Below are 25199 nucleotides of genomic sequence, written 5' to 3' on the forward strand. Positions count from 1 at the left end.
ACTCTGAGAGCTGCTAATGAACGCCTTTGTTCAGGAATGCAAAATAAAAACATCTTGTCTTCCTTATACAAAAAAAAAGAAATCTGCAATGCAATAGTAGTTGACATTATTCTGACAGTTCAGCCTGTATTTTTTCAATACAGCAATCATGTTGTTACTGTTTATTTGTGCACAGTAGTCTTGGTCATGGATCAGGCTCCAACTCGGTTAGATTGTGTAAAGAGACAGTTTGTGATGGTAAACTAGCCGTGTTGTGAATACTAGCCTCCAGCTGTGAGTAAATTCTGACTTTTATGTCATGTAAATATTTCCATGCTAGTTTAAGTATCAATCAGATGAAAAAAGGCAGTATGAATTTTCAGGTTTGGTTTAAAGGAAGAGGATTGCTTACCTCAAATTCATCCTTTGTACCTACATGTTTCACTTCTGGTAGAGTGCTGCTAATTACTAGATTTTATTTATTCCACCACTGAAGAAAAAATTGCATATTGTTGAGTATTTTCAGAGAAATTATCTAAACTGATACTCTGATTGGGGCTTGTGAGATGGAAGAGAAAAGGTATATACATATAGCATTCATAGTTTTAGGCTGTATTTGTATTGCTGGCTGTTTGGGGCAGGGATTCTCTCTTATTCTGTTTGTATGTGCATAGAAAATGAAACCTATTGAAAGAAACCTAATGAGAAAGACATTTCTGTATAAGAATGACTAATGCTAAAATGTATGCAATCCCTTTCTAGAATTGTATTGGTCTCAAAATGAGTCTCCAAGCAAATTTCCGAACATCAATTTGAACAGAGCATTGTTCCAGCTAATCATATGCTGCAAAAGAAGAATCTTGAAAACAAGGGAAAAACATTTTTTCTAACCCTTTGTAAGGAAAACTTGAGAGCTTGGTGCTAGTAATTTGAAAAGGAAAAAAAAAATAGAAAAAGGCAAAATCCACAGGTCAGTAGTTCTAACATGTATATCAAGAAGACGGCCAACAGCTAAAATGGGCTCTTTTCATTATTTTCTATACATTGGTAAGATTTCCAAGAAAAGAGAAAGACTTCCTCTTTTAGAATTATTGCAATCTTTACTTAGCCTTCAAGTATAGAGAATAAGAATTTCCTTTTATTATATGACTAAGAGAAATGAGATTAAGAAATAGCTGAAGATAGATACTTTTTGTTCAGGGTGCTCTGCTTGTTGTGCCAAGCAGATCCTAGACTGCCCACCTGGGAGTGCAAAATATGTTAGAAAATGCCAGGCAACAACCTGAGCCTACATGTGGCAGCTAGCTGAAGCTCGGAGCAGGGCAATAGAGCACAAGAGCAACTGACGTGACAGCAGTCTTTGGACTAATGTGCTCTGATGTTGAGAACCCTCATGAACTAACGAGTATTTTAACCATTCCAAAAATATTATCATACTCTACCCCACTTAAGCATTTTAAATGGCTATGAAAATGCTCATTTTTCTGGTAACCAATATATTGTGGAAGTATAGAAAACAACCACTAGTATTTTTTTCTTTGTTTCTGCTAAAGGCAAGGGCTCTTTTTAATATTATGATAAAGTTCAATTTCAACTTCCTTAATTATTCAAATTGAAGAGAAATGAAACATTGTTCGTAGAAGGTATTTTATTAATTTAGCATTTTATGATGGTAGTTGTATGAGCATTATTTCTGATAGATTATGTGCTAAGAAAATAAGGACTGTATGAAATTCAGTCAGTAATATATTAGCAGATTCCCTTACAAGATGCCATAAAATTTCAGAAAAGTGCCTACAGCAGTAAACTGAGGCAGAGTGCCTTTCTCCATGGATTTGCAGTATATCTTACATACTGGAGGAGATATATATCTGTGGATTGTATCCTCTTGGAAACTGGTACTGACTTTAGACCTAAGCAGCCATCTTATGGACTTGAAGCTGATGCTGTGAGGGTCTGAAAAGTGTATGCAGCATCTATCATGCTTAATATGTATGAGCAGTAAATTGAAAAAAAAGAGGTTACAGTCTCAACAGTAAATGACTTCCCTGGTGCAAGATAATGAGGGGTTTTTAGGTGCCAGAAGGGGACATGGACTATTCTCCTCAAGAAAGAAAGAAGGAACAAGTAAAAAGTTATTCACATATAAATGAAGACAGTACATTCTGAACGTGTATTTTGTTGATGTTTAGATCTGAACAAGACAAATTCACATGAGGGAAAATAACAGTTTTCATCTCTCCTCAGTCCTTAAATTGAACTTCAGATTGCAAGATGGAAAAATCATTATTAGGGAATTGGTCTGGGGATGAGCGTGAACCTGATTTTCTAGTTCAACAAAAGACATGTTCAATCATGTAGCTGTGTGTAGAAGATGATGTAGAGTGCTACCAGACTGTAAAGGCATGGCTCTATACTCATTCAGCACAGATGTAAATAATTTAGCAAGATGCAAAGCACTGAGGCCAGGTCTAATAAAAAAGGTAATCCCATTATTTTGAACAACCGAGTATGTCATGTAGCTTGTTCAAGAAGTGTTCCTGATATTTTAAACATTGGATGGTGTGTTTAGGGGTGGCTTTTCCAGTTTCAACAAGTATGCCTTTTCACTTGCTGGTCTTGAAATGTCTAGTGGACCTGACTATTGATCTGAATTGAAACAGGCAGACTGATTCAAAAATAAATTGAGATGTCACTAGGGCATTTATCAAAGAGGAAAATATTAGCATTGGTTTTGCTTAGATTGGGAAGCTGAGAGCAGAGAAAATAAACAGGGAACAAAAAAAAAGTTGCAGGAAAAAAGACAAAGCGTGTCAGAATTATCCTAATACAGCAGGTAGTTGTTCTAGTCTGGTGGATATACTGTGCTACAATATCTGAAGCAGTGCCCCTGTTGTGATTCATTATCACTATATAGCACTATTGGAATTAATAATGACGAAAGACAGTCATAAACTGATGATAGAAATTGTGGTGTTCCTACATGGTTTTATAACTAAGTGGCTAAATAACTGTTTTTGTGGAGATAATTCCATTATAAAGAAAACAAAGGTAACCTTTACAAATAAGTAGTTACATAATTTAGTCTGGTAGGGCATTATTGGCCTAATTCTCTGCTTATCTGAACAGATAAAAACTCACCAACAATGACGGTGATGTGCCCATTTATTCTAGCAGGTTGCTGTATGCAATTTTAAATTATCTGATGTTGTCTGAAGTGCCTCCTTGTCTTTGCTTTGTTAGAATCAGTTTCTCACCGTTTTCTCACTGGGGTTGCTTCAAAGACAGCTTTGGGCAGCACAATCGGTTTTTGTGGCAGGGTGCTGGCTAGCATCTAAATATGTAACACAATGTGGTCCTTATTCTTTTTCTGCGGGGGAGCGCCACATAATTTTCACTGGTCAGCGGTCTTCATCTGTTGAGCACTAGCTGGGGAATTGTGTTTCCATGACCATAAACGCTATAATTGTGCCTGCCTTTACTTTATGTGTGTCACACAGAGGTGTTAGTCAAACAAAAATCCCACTGACTCACCTCTTGTGCACTGCCTGCGTGCTTACTCTGCCGTAACTCGGCAGTCTGCAACAGACTCGGCCAATTCTTAGTTCTCAGTTTATCTAAGTTTTTGTGTGCAGCATTTTTAATTGCCAGTAAATCCAATCTGGGATGCCTTGTTTGTGCAAAACACGGAGTCACTTTTTCATGCCAGAGGAGGACTGTCAGACACTGCCAGTGGAAAGGAAATTTTTATTTCCATTATAGGAGATAATGGCATGAAAATAACAATGTTTACAGAAGTGTTTAGGAAATCAAGACAACAGTTTAGAAAAGGGGCTAGTTTTAGGCTTGTCTGAGTTCCTCAGAACTCTTTAAGTTCCTCAAAACTTGACATTACCAAGGTTTCTGCTCCTGGGAATAAACACAGCCAGGAGGATTTTTCAAACTTGGAATTTGAAGAGGGTAAACTCCATTTGGAGGAGGGAACCAGGTCTCCTCCTTCCCAGGGGAGTCCTATCTACACTAGATTATTACCTACTAGAGTGTAACCATGCCCAAATTATTCCACTCTTATAAATAACTAAATATTCATTGTAGGAGGGACTTCAACCCCACTCACCCACCTTTCAGGTAAACTTCTTAACCATTAGGTTCAATGCTCCTTCCTTACCTTTTCTTTCTGTCTCTCTCTCACTCTGTTTTTTTGTAAGAAAAGGCCAAACAGGTTGTGGCACTCAACTCCATGGCCCCTTTAAATGATAAAAAAAAATTCTAGGGGAATGATGATGCGAAGACTAGCTAGCTGGCCTCTTGCACTGCTTAAGAAACATCACATCTGAAACTGGTTTTATTCACTCTGGGGCCTGGATATGAATGGGTTGCTGTTCTTCCAATTGTATTTGATTAATTCTGCCAGGACTTAAATCATGTTTTCATCTAACCCTTTGGAAGACCTATAGAGCACCACAAATATAAAGAGAATTTTTCCAGTTCTTCTCCTAATTATTATTTTGAAAAAGTTATTGTAACAGCTGTGAATACTTCTATAAGGTGTTACTTTATGTAACGTAGCTCAACTATATAATTGTTCTCAGTTACTAAACTAATTTTTTGTATTCTGCAGTAGATGTGTTACTGTGCTATTTTCAATTCTTAACATGAAATGGTGAAAACCAAGTCATCAGCGAATGCTACCACATGAGCTAAAACTTCCAGAATCAATACATGAAGAAAAAGAAGACTATATGGGTTTCAGAGATACTCATAACTATTAAGGGCTTTTTGAGTTTGCTGGATTTCTTTAAATTCTATCAAAGCACCTCAGAGCAATGTGGATGGTTGATAACAGAAGTAATAAGAGAGCGATCCCAAGAGATTTCATGTGAAAGCAACTTAAAGACAGAGAATATGAGCTAGCGGAGCAGCCTGAAGTCCATAAGTCTGGTTTGGTGTCTTTCTAAAAGATCATCTTTAGTTTGGCCAGAAGACACTATCTTGATGAAGTAATCATTTGGTGAAATAGTGCACAGGTATGCTAAAGGTCAGATTGGCTGGTCACAGTGTTCCTGCTTTCCTTGTATATGTACAAATAAAATCCAATGAAAAATAAAAAACAAGAGAACTTGTGCACTGAATTCTGGAAGCAAATGTCTTGATTCAGGTTGCAGTCATGGGCAACCATCTGTGGAAGTCAGATGTCCTAGGCCATGAATCGAGGCAATAAAACGATGATCTGGATATTTACTGCTCCTTCAAAGTCTCTTTAAGAGATGGATCCCGTTTTTTAGAGCACAATATAAACAGATATGAGATAGTTACTTTCTACAGTCAGGACATAAAGAGAAAGCAGGAGAAATGTGGTTAAAGTGATCCAAATCTTTAATCCACATTAACAGACTGGGGCAAGAAACCCAGTGTTTGTAATTGAGCACGATAAAATGCAGAGGTCCCATGAGCACTGCACGTCAGGATGAGGGATACCAGACTAGTCAGGAATCTTTAGGATAATAGTTAAACTACAGACAGAGCCTTTTTTTCTCCCTTATCTCCCTTTGTAAGCAGCAGAGAAGGACAGATTCTTTCCGAGTGATTCAGAGGAAGAGAATCACTCAGGTGCTGCTCTCCTCGTGACTGTGTGAGACCAGCTGCCTGAGGAGCCACCGGTCATGCACTGAGTCGTTGCTCTCCTGTGTCAGTTCTTCTTCGTGCCACCATTCTTTCGTGCTTGTCAGAGCACAAAGTTTGATTTTCGACAAAACCAAAGCAAAATAAATGGGCACCTTCTGAGAATTACATGGCACAGCTATTTTGCTGTGGAAACTGCAGGGAGGGGTTTTTGTGTCCAGCACTTCAAAACACTGTTTTTGTCTGATTAGTCTTCTAAATTGATTTATTTTCTCCTCAGGAGAAAACCTAAGTAATAATTGAGAAAGGAGCTTGCTGTCACACTTAAAGCTAGGAGAGGGCTATAGGAAATTTAGTGATAAATATTTTCCCAACAGTAACAACAGTGTAACACAGACTACAGGAGTTAGAACAATATTTATCAAAACGGTGAGAACACCTGTGTGGATGAGTTCATGCTGACCTGACAGCGAGTCAAGCAGTACAGTTCTGGTTGTTTTCCTGTGTCTGTTTTGATGTTTTACCCAGTCCAGTATGTTAGTGATCCTAGCTCCAAGGAGGACATGAACAGAATTTTCTGAAGACTTCATTTTGACCGATTCTGACTTCACTCAGTTCTGAAAATTTCCTGGGAGAAATGTCAGGCAAAAGTACCAGTAAAAGGCCTTCCTGGCGATGCTTTTAAAGCTTTTATCACTGCATGCTGACAATGGTTGAAATGGTAATTAAGACAGAGAAGATATAAAAAGGAAGGTCAGAGGTGGCTCAGTTTTAGAGCATGCTGTTGGTAAATAGAGAACAGTAGCACTACCGCCAAACCCAGGTTCTCGGAAGTCTTGCTCTTGGCTTAAAAATAAATGCATTTTAAGTAGTAATAAATACATTGTTCCTGATTTGAAGCTTTGGTTTCTATGCTTTCAGACTTCTATTTCTAGCCATGAGGGTTAGAGAAGTTATTTTTTATTTGATCTCTCATGATAACATAATGCTGAGAAACTAAGGCTTCCAGAAATATACTCCATATCTCAGGGATTGTGATAAAATCACAAGAGTTGGCAGAGGTGAATATTCTTAAAGTTTACATACAGTTGATTTTGCAGTCTTGCTTCTCTAATGATACAGTGCTTACAGGAGCTGGTTGCTGGCATGAATAGCAATGCCAGAGTTCTTCAGTGAGTTATTTCTGGTCAGAAAACAGACTAATGCCTTAGAATAAGGTCCAGATTCTGATTCATGCTCAAAGAGAAGACATATGCAAAAGCAAACCTAACCCCAGGAATCATAAGCAAGATTTTTAAAATACATTTTATATATATATATATTAAAAAGTTACAAATTTATATATAAAAGTATAGAATTTTATATGATTGTTTTGCAGAGTTCCTGGCACCTAGTTTGGGGCATTACTCCAGTGTTTAATATCAGACGTTACCTCTGACTTTCTAGTTCATGAATGCCACAATGCACCAGCAGTTGCAAGAAGCTGTCAGGAGAAAAGGATTCCGCCTACATTTTGCTGGAAACTTGTAACATTAAGATTAGCTGCATCTTGGATAAAGAGCCTCAGGACAAAATGCTGACTTTAACTCTCATTGAAGCAACAATTTTTTAAATTGCCTTTGCCTTCCGATTTATATTTTTTTAAATAAAAGACCTTATCATTGAAGGCAGCTAAAACACTCCCAAAGCAACTTTCATCCTGATGTATAAAGTGATTTAGAACATCCAAAAACTTTTGGACTATTGTAGCAATGTTGTGGAAAATAGGTTGTTATTTAAAGTGCCCCCAATAATTTTTTCATAAAATGTGTTAGGTTTCTGGATAATAATAACCTTTTTGAAGTTAGAGTGCTTGCTTTCCTTCACGTAGGAGATCAGCAATTTTTCAAAGCAAAGAAATTTTAGCTAAAAGTTTCTAAGGTACCTAATACTGTATTCTGGCCCAGTCAATAACTGCAAATGATAAAAGGTTTTCTCTCAGCCTTTGTGCTCTCTGGCTGCATTAGAAACTGAACGAAGATATATGAGATGACACAGCAGGCTTTTTAATCCTTTAGAAATGGTTGGCAAAGTCACCTCTTTACTTACTTACAAAAAGTAAAACAGATAAAGTTGGGGTATATGGGTATTTTTTTTAAAATAAATGTCAAATCTTTTTGTCATCTACTGTATTTTCACAGTCTGGGGTTGGGTGAAGGACAATACTTTAACATACTGAGATATGTTTATGGCAAGTTCAAAAGTTTATGAAACAAAGGCGCTGATAATTCCAGGAGAAGCAGGAAAATACAGAGCCTTTGAAAAGCTTCTGTGGGTTTTGCCTACAGCCCTGTCTGGAATTTGCTCTGGTTAGAATGAGAGGGATGCATTGAAAAACAAATCTGAAATGCTGCGGTGCCGTGCATAACGTGTTGTAGGCAAATTTATATAATAGACCTCACTTTAAAGCTTTAAAGACACTTTAAGCCTTTATTTTGTGAAAATCTAATCGAGGTACCAAATGTGTGCCAGTGAGACTCAGAGTTTATATTCTGCCCAATTTGAGGGAAAGTTAATTGACAGAAAATTGTAGCAGTATGAAAGCTATATTTTTCACATTTTTTTCACTGTTTTTCTTTGCAATCTGCAACTTTTGCTGCAAACATTGTGTTACTCCTTAGACATTTAACTCTTAATGGAACAATACTTCTCTATAGGTGAGCAATATCTATGACAAAATATGTAGTAACTGTCTTGCGAAGGAAAATCTAGTGAACTTAATGCAAAGTTGGGTCTTCTGTAAATACTCTGCCCTACTTGTCTCTTTCAATTGATGGTGTAGATACAAGTCCCATAGCCTGGAATGGAAGGGAACAGGTCTTCAAACCCCACTGTTCCCTACTCCCCTTAAATTCCCACCCAGCACACCAGCTTTTCATACCAGCCACAAACATAACTGAGAAAACAGAATGCAACTTCATTGATCGCTCCAGCTAAAAAAGAAAAATGAACTCAAATTAGCAGCAAGGTGGTTGTAGGCTGAGTTATCCAATTGCATCCTCTTGGTGCCACCACATTGCCTTTCAGAGTTAATCAGCCTGAATTTAACTTTAACCAGAGGGCTGTCCCAGGCCCCAGGGTGAAGTCCAGTTTCCAGGCTCCCACTGGTGATGAGTGCTTAATCGTGTGATGCCCTACGAAAGTATGTTTCTGACGTCCGACACTGGTCGCTGTCACGACCTGTGAGCTTCTGGTTTTCCTTCCTTTGATTTTGGAGGTGGTAGGAGTATCTTGATGCAACTTCAACTGTATTATACACAGTTTTTATGTGCTAATATTCATATAGTTTATGGATATTTGAATAGTTAAGACTGGCTTTCAGAAAATCAACGTGCTTGGAGCTGATGAGAGCATGCAACTACAACGCTTTAGCAAGACAAGAGAAAAGATAACAAGGAAATTAGTATGCTAGAGGGTGAGCACCATATAATTAGGAAACTGCAGCTTTATTCTTGTCTCAGAAGCTATAGAAAACCATGACTACCATCCTATTTCTGCATTTCCTCAGCCATTGCTTATTTTTATACTGAGACAACATGCTGATTGACAGAATCCTACTGATTTTCTTCCCCTGAACAAATAAGAGACATCATACATACAATCTTCTTTTTTATTGTTAGTCTACCACCTTGCACAATCCACCTCTCCTCTGAGAAGAGGTGGCAATATTTCCATGGGCAAAATATGATTTGTGCCACTATCTTTACAACCTTTTGAATTAAATTCTCTGGGGAAACCACCCCATTCAGTTTGATTGTGTGAGACAAGGGATGCCACGGGAGTCTAATGGTTGGTGGGTAGAAAAATGTGGATGTGACAGTTCCCTACCCATTGCAACCAAAGACAACCATCACAAGTGACATGGAAGGTTACTAAGGCTGAAATACTGTTGTTGCTCAACAGTGTATCTGTCTCCCTATTTTTTCTTACTCTCCAGACTGTTTTCGTTCTGTGAAATAACAGATGCTAAAAACAAGGCTCATCTGGATTTCAGAATAGAAGCCCAAACTGTACCTATATCTTGATTTTGTTAAGCATGCTGACATGCAGTGGGGTGCGTACTTGTGCGATGTGAGAGGAGGTGGAATGGTTGCGCTGTGGGCTGCTGAGGAGCAGGAGGGGATACGGCACATCACCATGTGTGCGGGGTGGGTGCGTGGGTCCATGCATCAAACCCCAGCAATCCTTCCTCTCTGTTGGGATGGCATCTGGAGCGCCTGCATCTTGTGAGCATCGACTGTCTCACAGCATCTGCAATGCTGAGGGTAGAGCCGGAGAGCTTTCACAGGACAGTTCGTTACACTGAGTTTGGACTCCCAAGTGACATGCAATAGGAGTAAGACTTTCTCACATTTTACAGGCTATGCACTGACATGCCTTGCAGACCTGGCCCTCATTCATGCACAGCAGATACAAAATCTATGTATTTCAATCGCATCTACATGGAATTGCATCCTTTCATCAATGCCATAATGGATTAGTTATCTTACAGACCCTCTAATAAAGATTGCTCAAAATACATCCGTGCACATACACAGAAGTGTAGTAGCAAGTCCTGTGTTCTGCCTCCACACACAAAGAGCTGAATCATTAGCAAAGCTTGTACTTCAGGTGGTATTTCCTATGGACTGCAAGGCTGATCACCAGGGAAAGAGTGACTGCATCTATGATTAAGGAAAATCTTGGTGGAAGGGCCAGATTGGCTGTAAACTGGAATTTATGTCAATAGAGTGAGAGCAATTTACACTGGCTCCACTGCAGTATAATAATGCCTTTGCAGCCAAAAAGAATGTATTGAAAACATTTGAAGCTGATCATTGATATGTATCTTGGGATTATTTCATTCTGCAGCAAAAAAGAAATGTTAGGAAAGGGTTTGCTCATATCTGCAAATCTACTTTTGAGCTACACTTTGGTAGGAAACACGATAAAAGTAAAAAAAGATAACGCAGCACTCAGCCCTACTGCTTAGGATTTGTTTTTCAATTATTATTTATTTTGTTTCCTCAATCCCTTTGCTTTACTCATTTGGCTGGAAGGCAAACGCATTCCCTGTTGATTTATCTCCGCTCAGCCAGGGGCTTTTGCTACTCGGTTTGATTCCCTAATATGGCAGCGACAGCAAATTTTGCCTGACTTCCAGAGGGCTCTTTTCAGCTCCCGGAATGCAGCGGGGAAAGAGTCCCGCAGAGACCAACAAAGACAGTTGTTGCACTAAGACTAATAAAGACCAGAAAATGGGCTTCCCCACATGCACTGAAATTCCTGCTTTCACTACTCTCTAAATCACTGCTTTTGTCTTATGGTAAGGCTACGGATTGTTTCCCATTACCCAGCTGAATGGTCTTTCTTGATCACATCAGAAAACATATTTTTCAATAAGTTTGGAAAATACCTACTCCATCACAATAAAAGTTTTTGCTGTACTAGTGTATGGCTTGAAAGCATGCTGTCACCATGTCAGTGGATTAGTTACAGCACAGAGGAATAATATGTCATGAGAATTGAAAAAAACCTAGGATTTCCCCTTTTGTTTTGTTTTTGTTACCTATTTGATTCAACACACTCAGCTTTTCAGTGCTCTGAAATGTCTGCTGTCCATTATGGAAAGAAACAGATTTTCTGGTGTTTTTTTTTCCTTTTAATAAAGTGTTCTTCAGGTAATAGGCTGTCAAACTCACCAAATCTAGACATGGCCTTTGCTGGTGACATACCAAAATCCAAAGGATTAAATTCCTCCACCAAGCAGAGTCTCTAAAAGGTTAATATGGAGTTGGAAATTAATTTCATTCCAGATGCAGAACAATAGTGTGCAGTGACATGACTTCGTGATAAGCATTTGCTAAAGCGAAATCCTCCGTAAGCCCTGCAATTGTTTTCCTTTGTGCTAATGGCAAGCTCACCGGAGGTGCTCCCGCTTCCTCCCCTCCTGTCTCTCTCTCTCCTGAGGGTATCAGAAAGGCAAGTTTATTGTTTGCTAAATCTGGCTTTTTTAAAATTAAAACCTCAGTTCTCCTTAGGTAATTCTTTTTAACATTTGTGATCTTCATTTCTGACGGGAGAATTTTTTGTCTTTCTGAAATCCACAAATTTAATATTATTGCTTGCTGATTGCCATTACTGGCATGTACATTAAACAAAAAGAATTTAAATTATTTCTTACTGCTGTTGAGTGACTGTCGTGACTTCCATTGTTCACAGGCAAAAAAAGAAAGAGGTCTGTTATCACCTAGATACTGACTAATGCAAAAAAAACATTCAATAGGAGTTTCCAGAGGAAAGCTGAAGCCTGGGACTCCAGTGGAATTGATTGCTTCACGTTCTTACCAGGGATTTTTAACAGGAGTTAAGTGCCTTTGAAAATGGACCTATCTACAACTCCAAATACTTAATACATTTGAAAATCTCTTCTAAATTTGGTGAACATTGCTTGAAAAGAGTATTGCTTTTCGAGCTTAGTTTTCACTGAAATTATTTATATTCTCTATTACACACAACAAGTACTGCCTTGACTTGGAAGCGGTGTTATCCACCTTTCCTTTACTATGGTTTCAATCTATTGATCCAAATAAAAATACTTATCAATTTCACTCCTCTGTCATCCTCTTCTTCCTCCTCCTCATCTAATAACCACAAACACTCAGGCTTGTCTTTTCAAACATTCCTACTTTCAATTCTGAAGAGCCAAAGGGTTTCTGAAATTCATATGTGCTTTTTGAATTCCTGGGTTAATTGATGTTATTACAGACCATGATCCCTTGACTAGACTATACCAAGATCTTGTTTCAATGGAGTAGCACACAGAAATATCCTGAGCTGCCCAGATTCAATCTGGTTTGTCAGTGAAGCACAAGATCAGATTGCTCCACCACTTTTGTACCAAATTGGATATCTGCTGTATAAATTTGTAGCATGTATCCAAGCTGAAAACTATCATGTACCTTTGGATTTCTGATAGGTTGTGTCACGTTTGACTGCCTTTTAAGCTAAAGTGGTGTACAGTAAGTGGTGAACATGTCAGTCAGATATCCATTTGTGCCATTAAATGGCTGGGACAATTTTAAGAAGAATTTGGGTACACTGGGCTGTGAGCTATTGGTCATGTTATCAGAAATACTTCTGTCTTTCACCTAATGACGCCGTTTGTCAAGTTATCTGTGCGCTTGTCTTATAGCAGGACTAATGTTCTCAGCAGCAGAGCGTTCTTACTGCAGATGCTGTTGACTTTGAACACTTGTTCTTTAGTCTACCTTGAATGTTAGCCCTTAAATACCTCCTGGTCTTGTTCTTTTTTTGTAGCATGTCTGGGGTAAACAAACAAGGTAAATTGTTTGTTCTACCACAGACTTCAGCACTTCCATAACTCTTCAGTGAGCATAATCTAGATGCTGCTCTTGCCTAAGTAAAAATTTGCCTTAAGTTTCAGGTCACTGCTTCTCATTATATGGAATGGACAAGAATGCGAGCAGGCATGCAGCCTCCCAGCCCTTCCTCTGCAAGTACCCGAGTTAAAAATCTGACCTTCAGGCTTTTCAAAACTATTTTTTTGTGATACTGCAAAATAGGTTTTCACTCAGCTGTCATTTTTGAAAACCAGATATAACTTAGCTGAACTCAGTTGAAACTGCTGATAAATTTAGCCTACATTGTAACTTCTCTTGCCAAGATTGAGATGAAGATGTTGCCCATCCCAAGAAAATCTGCTTTTTATCTTCTTTTCCTTACTGTGGTTAAATTTAATCCTAAACAAAGCCAGTCTTCCCAGCAATATTGGGAAACACCATCCAGAATTGCCCTTTCCACTCCCTGAGCAGATGCAGTTCTTGCCTTGCAGTATTCCAGGAGTCTTCTCCTCACCACTAGGAAGCACATCAGCTGGGCTTGTCCTTAGCCATTGCTCTGAGCAGAGAGTAGGGAAAGGTTTCATGGGGCCTCTGTGTCTAAACAGGCACAAATAAACAACTGTATCATGGATTGCTTTAGGTTTCGTGTATGCAGTTGGTGGTGTATGTGTTGAGGCAGTAAAGACTTTGCTTCTCTGGATCACAATAAAATGAGGTGCCACAAATAGCCTATATGGGTACTCAAAATACTTTCCAAAATCCTGCTGAACAGACACTGCATGTGTTGGGAAGCATGAGAGAGGGGGAGAACGAGAGCTGTCAAGTATTTTCCCTAAATCATTCTGAATCAGAATCACAGAATGTTAGGGATTGGAAGGGACCTCAAAAGATCATCTAGTCCAATCCCCCTGCCGGAGCAGGATTACCTAGATCATATCATGCATGTTTTGTAGGCTAAAAGCAAGACTGCAATCATGAAGCTCCCTCCCATTTACATTTTTTCCTTGAAGCTCAAATCCAACAGAAAAACAATGAAAACAGAATGAGAACTGATAGTTATATAAATACAAACATCACAGGTGGAAAGAGTACTAGGAGTATTATTTCAAATTGAGACTGAAAACCGGATGCTGATGGACTCCCTTTATATGCAGCCACTGATGAATGAAATGTAGTTTGAAAGTCTTGATGTGCTCTTGAAATAAATATCAACCTTGATAAAGCATAACTAAGGTTGGTTTCTCAGCTGTGGAGAGTTCGGATCAGGCTGCTTTACTGGTAGTCACTGATGTTGTAAGACTATTTTTTTTATTCCTTCCGTACTGCAGCATTCCTACAGTATTAGCTCTCAGTGCTATTTCTAGTTTAATCATCTGAATCAAAAACATGTCTCTTTCACGTTGTCTAAGACTGAAAGCTTACCTGAATGAGAAAAGCAGTTTGCAAAGTAGAAGCAATAGATTTTTATTAAAAACATCAGAATTACTTTGCAGTATATTGGTTTGCATTTTTCTGGTGACTCATTTATATGAGCTAAGGTAATGGGGTGTTTCCTACCCTTTCTATCTTATGTAGATAAAACGTCCTGCTGCTTTGCTTTTCTGTTTTTGCTACCCTCTGCTTCTCCTTCCAACTCACCTGACATTATTTTGGACTGCGAGGGTATGGAATACACGGTGATAACGGGGTTTGCTGCATTTGAAAAAACCTCTCACATGTAAACCATATGATAGTTCAGTGTTTTTGATGTGAGGCAGCCTTTATCACTGCCTTTGTCTTTTTTTGAGTGCGTTGCTTCTAACCCTCTGTGGGAGAGGATGCAGATTACCCTTAAGCAGGGTATATTAGCTTTTTTCCATGTAAAGACAGTCACAACACAGTAGTACCACGCTGATGTGCAGTCAAGCCATAAAACCTTACTGTGGCAATGTTGACATGAAGAGTCTGTAGCACAAAATGGATATTCTTGCTACAGTAAATTGCTAATACACTAGTTCGACCAGTTTTTTTTTTCAATAGAGTTTCTCTGTGTTTCAGAATTGAGTAATTCCTTTGAATGAACACTGTCACTCATTCCAATGTGGTTTTCTTTATTACCCAGTAATACTGGAACTCCTGTCTGTCCTCAGTGCAGTCTGAGGTTAGGACTTGTTTTGCCTCACAGCTGCCAGGTTTGCATTTTTGGGGTTTTGTGATGGGTGGGTTTTGGGGGCGCGGGGAAAGGAGTAACCAAAAGAGGAATATGCCTGTTATCAGTCAGCAGTTTATGAAGGGAAAAAAAATGTGCCAACTGTTTTTGGAGAAAGAAAATGGACATGGAAGGTTTCTCCCTACCGCAGAGCAGTCTCCATAACGTTTGTCCTAAGTAAAGGCGTCTCAGTGCTTGACCATGGCAAAATATTCTTTTTTAATAGGTATTATCTATACTTCTTTCTGACTGGCATTACTTCCTTTCAGTCAGGTCTTTCTATGAGCACAGCTTTTCACTACATGAAATAAATCCCTTTTCTTTTTTTGCTTTCTTCCAGTTATTTTTGAGTGTCTGTCCTTGCCCTTGTCTCTATGTGGCACAGTGGTTTTCCTCGGGACAGTCATCCCAGCTGTTTAGGCCTGGAAGCACAGAGAAACATCGCCATGTAAATAGAAATTCTTGATTAACCAAAATTTTTAAATCCCCCTGAGTTTCTTTTCAGTCAGGGCCCGTAAAATCTTGTTAGTCACACAACCACCCAGCAGCATCACCTACTGGGATTCCTAAAGTAGATGCCTTTCCACCATCATCCAGGGCACAGGCAAATAGCTATATGCAGTAAATATCCACAGGAGCAGAGACCCAAAGATGATGATCACACAGGCAAGGTGGGTGAGGGCACTGAAAGAAAGGAAACCTGGCACCAGCCTTCGGTCTGCTGAGCACTTGAAAGGAGCACAAAAAATACATGTTCTTCTCAGCAGAGCAGACTAAGAACCTGTTTCTCGTATCTCGTCTCACTCTCTCAAGAGGTGGGAAATGTAAGTTCAGATCCCTTCAGCCAATGGAGGGGTCTGAAGAACATTTCCTAAATCAGCAATTAGCAGTTTAACCTTTTGGCTGTCAGCAAAAGAGGGGTGGAGAGAAAAAGACAGTGTTTAATTGCTTTATTTTGTAAAACAAAATGGATAAACCCAAAAAACCCTAAGCTGGCACAGCTGTAGGAGAGCAGTGGAAGCTTGAAAAGGTGAAGTGTAATTCCTCTCCATCACACTTTTTCCAGGCATGCTGAGGCAGCTCTCCACCCAGGTGTCTGGCCCTTCCAAACCCCAGCCTTTGCCCCTTGATGCTCCTCATGTGCTTGCTTTTTCAGCCTGATTTTTGAATTGTGACCTCCACTCAGCAGCAGGTGCCTCAGAATGAGGTAGGGCAGTTCTGCCCCCCTCCCCAGATGTTGATACCCCTCTCTGTGTGGCCTTATTAGACAGCCAGCTCAGATCCGGAGGACTTCAAGGTACTCACTAACAGTCCAGTGCAATACATCATTATGTACCCAGCTCCTAGTGGTTTTTTGCTAAAACATCCCCCATGGTCCTGCTCTTTTAACCTTGGGTTGTTTGGGGTTTTTCTATATTATCTGCTTCTCTGTCCACTCTTCTGCTTGTCATTATTCCTCAATCAATGTGTATTCCCCCTTCCCTCCTCCCCAGTTCACTTGAGGAGAGTATTTTGAATCTTTCTAAGTCTCTGTGTATTATCTTCTGGTATTGTCAGTACCATGAATTAAATAAATATAACTTTAATTATTTTTTTTTCTCTATATCATCAAAAGGCATTCCATAAATTCAAACTCAGCAGTCTGCTGGGAATTTGGCTGCCTGAAGTATTGCCAGTTTGCTTTGGTTTCTATCTGAATTCCTGTACTGGGGAGTCTGCCTGTATCAGCAGCCTCAATTAATACCTTTCCACCATTTGATGTTAATGACTCCCTCATCTTAGTTGCTATTTTATTATTTCTATTTGTATACCAACATGACATATTACAATATGCTTTTTAAATTTTTTTTCTGTTATTGAAGATTGCAGGTGCCTTCTCCACAATATTAAAGTTTTAAAATGCAGGCTGTCTTTCCCCTTCCTAACTACATTCAAGCTTCATGAGCAGTCAGTTCCTCCTTCTTTTGATGCAAATACAGGGGAGCAAGGTTTGCTGCTTTGGTGCTCGTAGTTCCATGTAATCACATTTACGAAGTGCTTGTTGAGTTGCTTTGGCTTTTCCACAAGAGTATTCTGTATTTACCCACAGCCAAAACTCAAGGTGCATTTTCCTGTTGGTTCAAACCCACGTTCGCTGTGGCTTTGTAAAACTGTTTGTTTGCCTGTGTGTAACTATGCTGAAATGAACTGCTTGGATGCAAGAGAGACAGATCAGCTGCCCTTGCTCTGGCAGTAAACTTAATCATAAGCTCATAAGCACTAATTTGTGCTTGGTTTTAAATAAGAGTTTTGGCCGGCTGACTTCTTTTTTTTTCATTTTCTGCTACTCTTTTCCCATCTGGCGCTGTAAAAACTTGCTGTTATGTTCCAGTTAGTTGGAAACGCTGTGGGTGGAATTGCAGACTCGAGTGCTGGCTGAATAGCCCATAGGCCACTGTGAACATTTCTGTTCCCACTGTTAGCTCTACATGTTCAGCAACCTCAGTTTGGGATTCTCACGTGAGGGAATCGTTGGCTTGCTGTGGTTTTACAGCACCTCCTTCTTCCCAAGGCTCCCTGGTTCTCTGAATTCAGCATTTCAGTAGCAACTTGATGTTCATCTAACTGCACAACAGTGAAGAGTTGTTATTTTGAGACTGCTTTGCTACACACTCCATTTAACCTTTTTTGTCATAGGCAGGCTATTATTAGTTCTTGTAAATACCAATCCCTTCTTCCCTACTATAAATGGATTATTGGACTCCATCATTCCTATGAGAATCTGTCTAATGTTATTGAACGTGAAGTTACAAATGTTTTCATTTATAAATTATCCAGTCTTACAGCGTCTTCTTTTAAAGATGCTGATGGAAATACGTAATCTAAAGTCATCTAACTTGTTACACTATGACATACAATATGAGCAAGAAAGGGCCTGATGGGCAGCGTACTCTGTGTGTGTGTGTGCGCTGAGTCTGCAGCAGTCCACCCATGGAGCATGGATGGACGTCAGCAAGTGTAATACAAGTCTTTTTAAGTAAACTGTTTGCAGTTATCTGGGCCACTCTGGCAGCCCATCTGGGCTGCATGCAGTTTCTCAACTCCATTCATGACCAGTATACTACTGGGTGGTGGTGGTGGGAGAATCTCCCAGGTGCACAGCTCAATCCTCAGCCTGCTTATTAAAGTGATTTTTAAAAGTGTTTTGCTGGGGTCAGAACTGGCATAGACGCTATGCAGGAATCTGCAGCAAATACTTTTGCTACCCACCTTTCCCTTGTGTATTGATTAAGTACAGGCTACAGCTAAAGATTTGGCCCGTAACATCAAGTAATCTATAGCCTGGTGGGGTTATAGAAACTATGATGAGGTCCCAGGTAGCTAAATATGAACATTAGCTGAGGACTGGACATTATGTAGCAAATAAAAAAAAAAAAAATCAGCATTCCTGTTTCAAGGAATGTGATAAGAAAAAACCCACAAATTCTATATTTTATGGCAAGAGAATTGTTTTGAATGAGAATGTTTTTCAATATTTCCCTTGAGACATCAGCTGCTCCTTAAAAATAATGTTCCAACTTTAATTTGCTCATTTGAGGAGGAAAGTAGAAGGCCCAACAGCTTGTGTCAATGAATATAAACTATAACTTTTATGCAATCTAGAATGTACCATAGCACTTATACTCCTCCTTAGTAATTGTACCTTATATTGTTTCTTGCCCAGATAACATGTTTTCCCCCTCTGGCTTTCCTTCCCGTTCGAAGCTTTCCATTCATCTGAAAAATACTGCTTTAGACAATCCAGGCACAATATCACTCTAAACTCATTATTTCAGAGACTTTAATTATCCCCTCTCATCCATACATGAATAAACAGAAGAAAAAAAAAAGTCAGGGCAAATTATCCATGGCCCGGATGCCACAGGCGTCATGTGAATCATCCCTCTCTCAGGAGAGAAGGGTTTATATGCCCATAGAGGGAGCATGTCCCATGATCCTTGGGAAAAATCAGCAAATCTGTGGGAACTCCCAGGAAAGTTCGTCCGTTTTGCTCTGCTCCCAGAGCCCTGCTGTTTTCCACAGCAGAAGCAAGCGTGCAGGTATTGCTGATGCTGTCAGCCTTCATCCCTGGCATGGTCTCCTAGAAAATAAAGTTGTTTGCTGTATAAAATTGCGGTTCTTCCCACTGCCACTTCTGAAAGCCAAAAAAAGCTTTGTCTGAAGGGTGTTTGCATGGAACAGGAATAGGTTAAGCGTGCAGTATTGATTCTAGCACTGCCTTGGCTCCGGTCTAAGGCTCTGGCTTGCCCTTTCCTTGGCTTTTCACTCCGCTGCACTGTTGCAGGATGAGTGATTATGGCTCTTTAGCATGGAACTAACGATCCACCCTGCGAGTCACCTCTGTCCTCACCATGTTTTCAGAGCCATTTATGAGGCTGCATTTCCAAACCTGATTTTCTTCAGTTACCAGATGCATTGCCGAGCTCTTCAGGAATTCGTTCTGCTTCCTGGAACGGAAACTCTACTGTCTGCTGACACCTTTGCTCTAAATGTCAGTGATGTGTGTTTTGGCATGGGTTTGGCATAAATTTTCTTCTGATGGGGAAAAGCATGTACTAATTAGCACCCAGTTATCCTTAACATTTCAAAGACAAAAATACAGCTGGAGGCAATTCTGGCACCATATTTCTTCTCGATTCCTACATTTGAGTTGAGAACATCTTCTTATTACAATGTTTTGTCATATGAAACTTTATTCAACTGTGTATATGACTAGTTGGTTCTGGCTCAATTTTTTTCCTATTAATCATGTTCGGGTTACTCGAGGCTTGTAGAGGTTTTTCTCCAATCTCACTGCACAGAGCTGTGTGGGATTTTTTTTCTTTAAACCATTAGGCTCCTCCATGCAGGCTTGGGACTGTAATTGCACACCGAAGCAAGTCCAGCGTTATCCCTGAATCATTTTTCAAATTTGTCAACTTTCTAGGCACTTGCTTTTCATTTTTTTATTAGATTACAGAAGCCTTACAAATATTTGTCAAAGATTGGCACTATCCTTATGTTTGCATTCAGAATAAACCATTGTAGTAAAACCATCCCAAGCTGAGTACTGCGTTGACACTTTTCTGCTGAAGATCCATACAGCTTGAAATTTGTGTGCTGAATTCTCTCCTACCTAGGTGGAAAATGATTTTTCATTAACTACTGATCTCTATAACAAATTTTTCATTTTAAAATCCACTGACAAACAGTCGTTCTCAAGTTCCACTTTTTCCTCAGATATTGTCATTAGCCATGGTTTTCTTCTTTTGAGTTGTAGTATTTTCTTTCAGCTGTAAATTTGCTTTTTTAAAACCTCTAACAATGAAGTGCATCTTGTCTACAACACAATCATGATGAACTAGTCATTATTTTGAGAGGGTACTAATTGTATATGTATGCCTCACAGTCCAAATGACTCCAGAAGTCTTTACCTGCTATTACGTACCATTTCAGTTATCCTTTAAATAACGTATTGGCACCTTACTGCAAACTTCAGGAAAACAAAATGTGTCAGCTAGTCCCCCAGTGCTTTTAAGGCTGTTCAGCTGGCCTCCCTTGAGATGTTGTTGTAAAATCTACAATGCACAATTAGGTATGAATTTTACATCTTTTTAGCATTCCTGGCTAGACCATTAATGAGGGAACAAATAGCAGAGTTTTATTTAATCCCACACATTGCTTAACTTGAATTATTAAGCAAGGGGCACACAGCCATTCTGTCCCCTCTGGCAGAGGGACATCCATAGTGCTTTGGATGCAACATCCAGATAGATGGGCAAGGTCCATTCACAGATTCCTGTGGATGTAATGTGGATCTAAATCCCTGTTTACTTGAAAGGAATAAAACTGGAGGAAAAAACAGAGTGATGTTCACCTCTTCTGACTTGAAATTTCTTCAGTGTAACTGTTTACATGAAGGCAAATAGGCTGTCTTGCATCGGTGGAGAGAAATAAATATTTTAGAGTGCAATTTATTTTGACCAAAGACAGATATTTACTCTGACATAACTATCCAGACTACATAAAGAGAAGTGCTTATTTATTTTCATTGGCATCAGATTTAGACATTTGTACTTGGTCAAAAGAATTTTGCCCTTTATGCCCAGGCAATGCACTTAACAGACGATTTATCATTGCTGGGCTGTAATATCAGTTCTGTCATCCTTACTAGTCTCACTTATTCAGTTAGACTATTTACATATTAAAGTATTACTCAGCATGAGTAATGGTGCCAGCACTGAGTTTATATTGGAAGTAAAGAGAAGAGATGTTTCCATTAGCACTAAACCTTATCTCGGAAAAATCACTGGAGACTGGCACTTCCCAGAGGTTCTGCTTTCTTTTGATTATCTTCCCTTCTTCTTATAATTGACTCCAAGCAGTTCAGCTTCTGTTATTTGGTGGAACAGAATCTGTCTTTTTCAGAGATTTATTCATGAAGTCGCAAGAAAGTCTGTGCTTAGGTATCAGGTTGTCTGTGTAGATCACAAGCAAATAGATTACTGAAGAGTTGCGGGAGTTAGGGATAATGTCATGGGATATGGGAGAGTGTAGCTGAAGATAATGCAGTGGTGGAGGGGGTCATATATGAGAGACAGGAGAATGAAGAGAGAGGAGAACTAGGTAACAAGATACTTGAAGAAATAGGAAGTGGGTGTACAATCTAATGAGGAGAAACTCAGTTAAAATCTGTAATGTCTCCTCCACTTACTTGAGCTGGACAGCCAGTTCTCTTTTGCAGTAGTTTTGTGATGAGTAAACTTATTGAATACTTTCCTCTGAAATGAGAAAAGAAGGAACATGATTTCAGTTAGGTGATACTCAATTTGTATTTGGTTTGGCATGACAATTTTACCCATGGATGAAAAAAAAATAGAATATTGTATCATATGATATGTCCTCTTTTGTACTCCATTTGGGACCTCTGCCACTGACAGTTCTGCACTACCATGGCAATCTGGTACCACTGGGATCTTTCCAACTAAAACCTGGCATTTGACTGAGCCTAACTCAAATCCCCAGACAGACAAGCATAAGAAGCTGATCAGGACATGAAAAAGAAGCCACAGAAACCTAGCTTCTGGGCCTTGTCCCATGGGCATGAGTTATCCAGGGTCAGATTTTGCTCTAACACCAACATGAAGATAGAAAATCTAGAAAGTCAATAGAAACAAACCACTTAAAGTGAATGTACACGTAGACCCCGAGCATTCACATTCACTTGAATTCTACGTTAAAAATATTTTTCTCCAAAATATGGAATATTTCTCAAAATATGAATATATCTGCATCGCTATGCAAATCATTATTATACAGTTCCTTATGGGCAAATGAATAATCATCAAATCTGTGTATATTGTCTGTGCACGAGCACAGGTCAGTAGGGATGACTTATATCAATTGCATTTATTTTAATAGAATTCTTCAGTTCTAATCCCCTCAATATTAATAAAGTATTACTGCACTGTTCAGCCTCCCAGGTCACTCTAGTTACTCAAATTATATTTTAACAGCATCTTATCTTAATTCCGTATCTTAACACTCTACCACTGGCTCTTTGACTACTGAACTTTCTTGCTACATATTAGCTATACCTAAAACATCATTTTGCATGTCAAAACAATTGTGCATTCAGCATGGAGCCTCAGAAGAAGTATTAAGGTAGATGAGCTTTTCTCAAATATCACCTAATGTTGAAGGAGTCCAGTTTTACCTGTTTTCCACCTTCAAAAACCTGTATGCAGTGATGTTGAACTCAGTATTCAAAAAGAAATCAAACTCTTGGCTTTTTGCTAGCATTTCTGCTCTTCACATGATACTCCTTAATTCATACATTGTGCAGCCAAAAGGAACCCTTGCAATCCCCTGTCCAGCCTTGAGTATGAACCACTCAGATTTAATTTCTATTTTAACTTGAGTCTTTTGAGGGAGAAGGAATCTTAACCTTCTGTAACAGAGAGTTCACGACAAACACTGAGGAGCTACTCCAGCTGTTTCAGTAGTCTTCCTACTAAATAACATGCCTATTTTTAAGTTAGAATTAGTCTAGTTCCTTCTCACAGCCATTGGATCTTATTATACCCTTGTCTGCTGGCTTGAAGAGACCACTGCCAAAATTATGCTCCCCTCAAAGGTACTGTAGACTGTGATTGTCACTCCAGTAACTTAACTGTTGCAAACTCCTAGGTCTTCCACAGTAAGGCATATTTTGACTGTAGCAGGATGCAATTACTCTTCTTAGACACTCCAAGCATGAATTTCATTGCAGAGTCATAAAGCATGGTTTGCTCATAGTGATAATGTTTAATTTCAGTGTTCATTTGTCATTCTTCTTCTGCAGTCCCATCCTTTTCTCGGGAGGGAAAGGAGAAGCCCTTTCCTTTGATAGCTTGCATTCAGGCTCTCTTAATTCATGCCACAGATGACTTGTGGCTGGCACTTTGTATAGCTCCTACGAACTCGCTAGAGGGAAGGCTTGCCTTGACCTGTATCACAGTTCAGCTGCCCAAAGCCAGTGGAGGTACCTACCCAAATTTTGGTGACAGTACCATACAGGTGGTTGAAAAGGATGAGCTTGAGATGCTTCAAATGGTGCTTCATGGTAGGCCTAAACAGAAAAATAACTGAGCTCAGTGAAGGTATTGCTAATTAACACCACCATGGAGGAGCTGCTTTTTCATTCTCTAAATGGGAACATGACTCTTGTAACAGATTAAAGATTGATAGCGCTATTCTTTTAAGCAGGCAAAATTTCCATTGAAAGTATAACCACTGAGATGCCACTTCACAGCAGTAACGTCCATGAGAGTTTTGCTTGCACAAGGAGTACCTGATTAGGTACTAAATCAGTTCTGTTACTTAGCCACTGGAAGTTGTACAAAGTAACAATGGCAACTGAATAAAGAGTAGCAAAAACAATTTGTAATTTATACTGATACCATGGCTTGCACCTTACTCTAGCTGCACATAGCTCTACAGTAGAGGACTGGTATTTAAGGGGCAAAGTCCCTTCTTGCCATGTAATCTGTGCAGTGCCAGTCGCATCCCTCCAGGGAGGTCAGAGGACGGGAAAACTGCGGTGCAGCCCCCGCCCAAGGAGCGATGTGAAGAGTTGCCGGGTGGTTGCAGAGCAGCCAACCACCAGAGCCCTGTGCCTGCCATGCATGCATTCGGCAGTGCTCACAGCTCTTGGGAAAACCACCCCACAGCCCCATTGCCAAGAAATGTTGGCAGTAAATAAATGAAGTAAAAATGTTTCCAGGATGGTTAATGAGCTACGGACAAAGTTAGGTGGGAATTTACCCCTCCCTTGCAGTGTTAAGGAGATAATGCAATAAATGTTTTGTACCTTTTTCCATCAGGAACACTTTGCAATTGTACAGGAGTTTTTCTGTAGTGGAAATTAAGACTTTAAGTACAAACTGTTGCTGAAAGTTTTTTTTAATCGAGTCTTAAATTTGCAGGATTAAAATCGGTAGGTAACACACTGTACTACCCTTAGCTCTGCTTCTTCTCTTGATTGCTTAGATCCCTATGTGAAGATCCATCTGATGCAGAACGGTAAGAGGCTGAAGAAGAAAAAGACTACAATTAAAAAGAACACTCTGAATCCCTACTACAACGAGTCTTTCAGCTTTGAAGTACCATTCGAGCAAATTCAGGTAATGTCAAACAGTGTTTTTCTTCCCTCTGCATTCCATTTCTCAGCCCTTATAAATATTTAACAGGAATCTTGTTAATTATCACGTGTGCGTGCCTTCATTAGCACCTAGGTGCCAGCCCTGTGCTACATTAGATGAGTGTGACTGCTTCAAGAGGGAAATGATAAAATGTACAGTACTTAGGAAGCCTTGATTCATCAGTGAGAAATGGATAACTGACATTTTCTGTTAACAGAAATGGATTCTGAAAAAAAAAATCCACAGGGAGATAGCAAAGGAATGTGCCAGCAAAAAAGTGCAGTGATAAAAGAAAAGGCATACATAGCAATTTTCCCCAAATTATTT

General features: G+C 39.4%; 1 protein-coding gene across 1 annotated transcript in view; it reads left to right on the forward strand.

The window, feature by feature from the left end:
* The window catches only part of SYT1 (synaptotagmin 1), a 289650-nt gene that overhangs the window by 259956 nt on the left and 4495 nt on the right, over nt 1-25199 (forward strand). The window contains exon 9 of the mRNA XM_068401570.1: nt 24721-24854. Coding sequence (XP_068257671.1) covers nt 24721-24854 — 134 coding nt within the window. The remainder of the gene's footprint in view (nt 1-24720; nt 24855-25199) is intronic.

Source organism: Nyctibius grandis, chromosome 5 (assembly GCF_013368605.1).
Source record: "Nyctibius grandis isolate bNycGra1 chromosome 5, bNycGra1.pri, whole genome shotgun sequence".
NCBI lineage: Eukaryota > Metazoa > Chordata > Aves > Nyctibiiformes > Nyctibiidae > Nyctibius > Nyctibius grandis.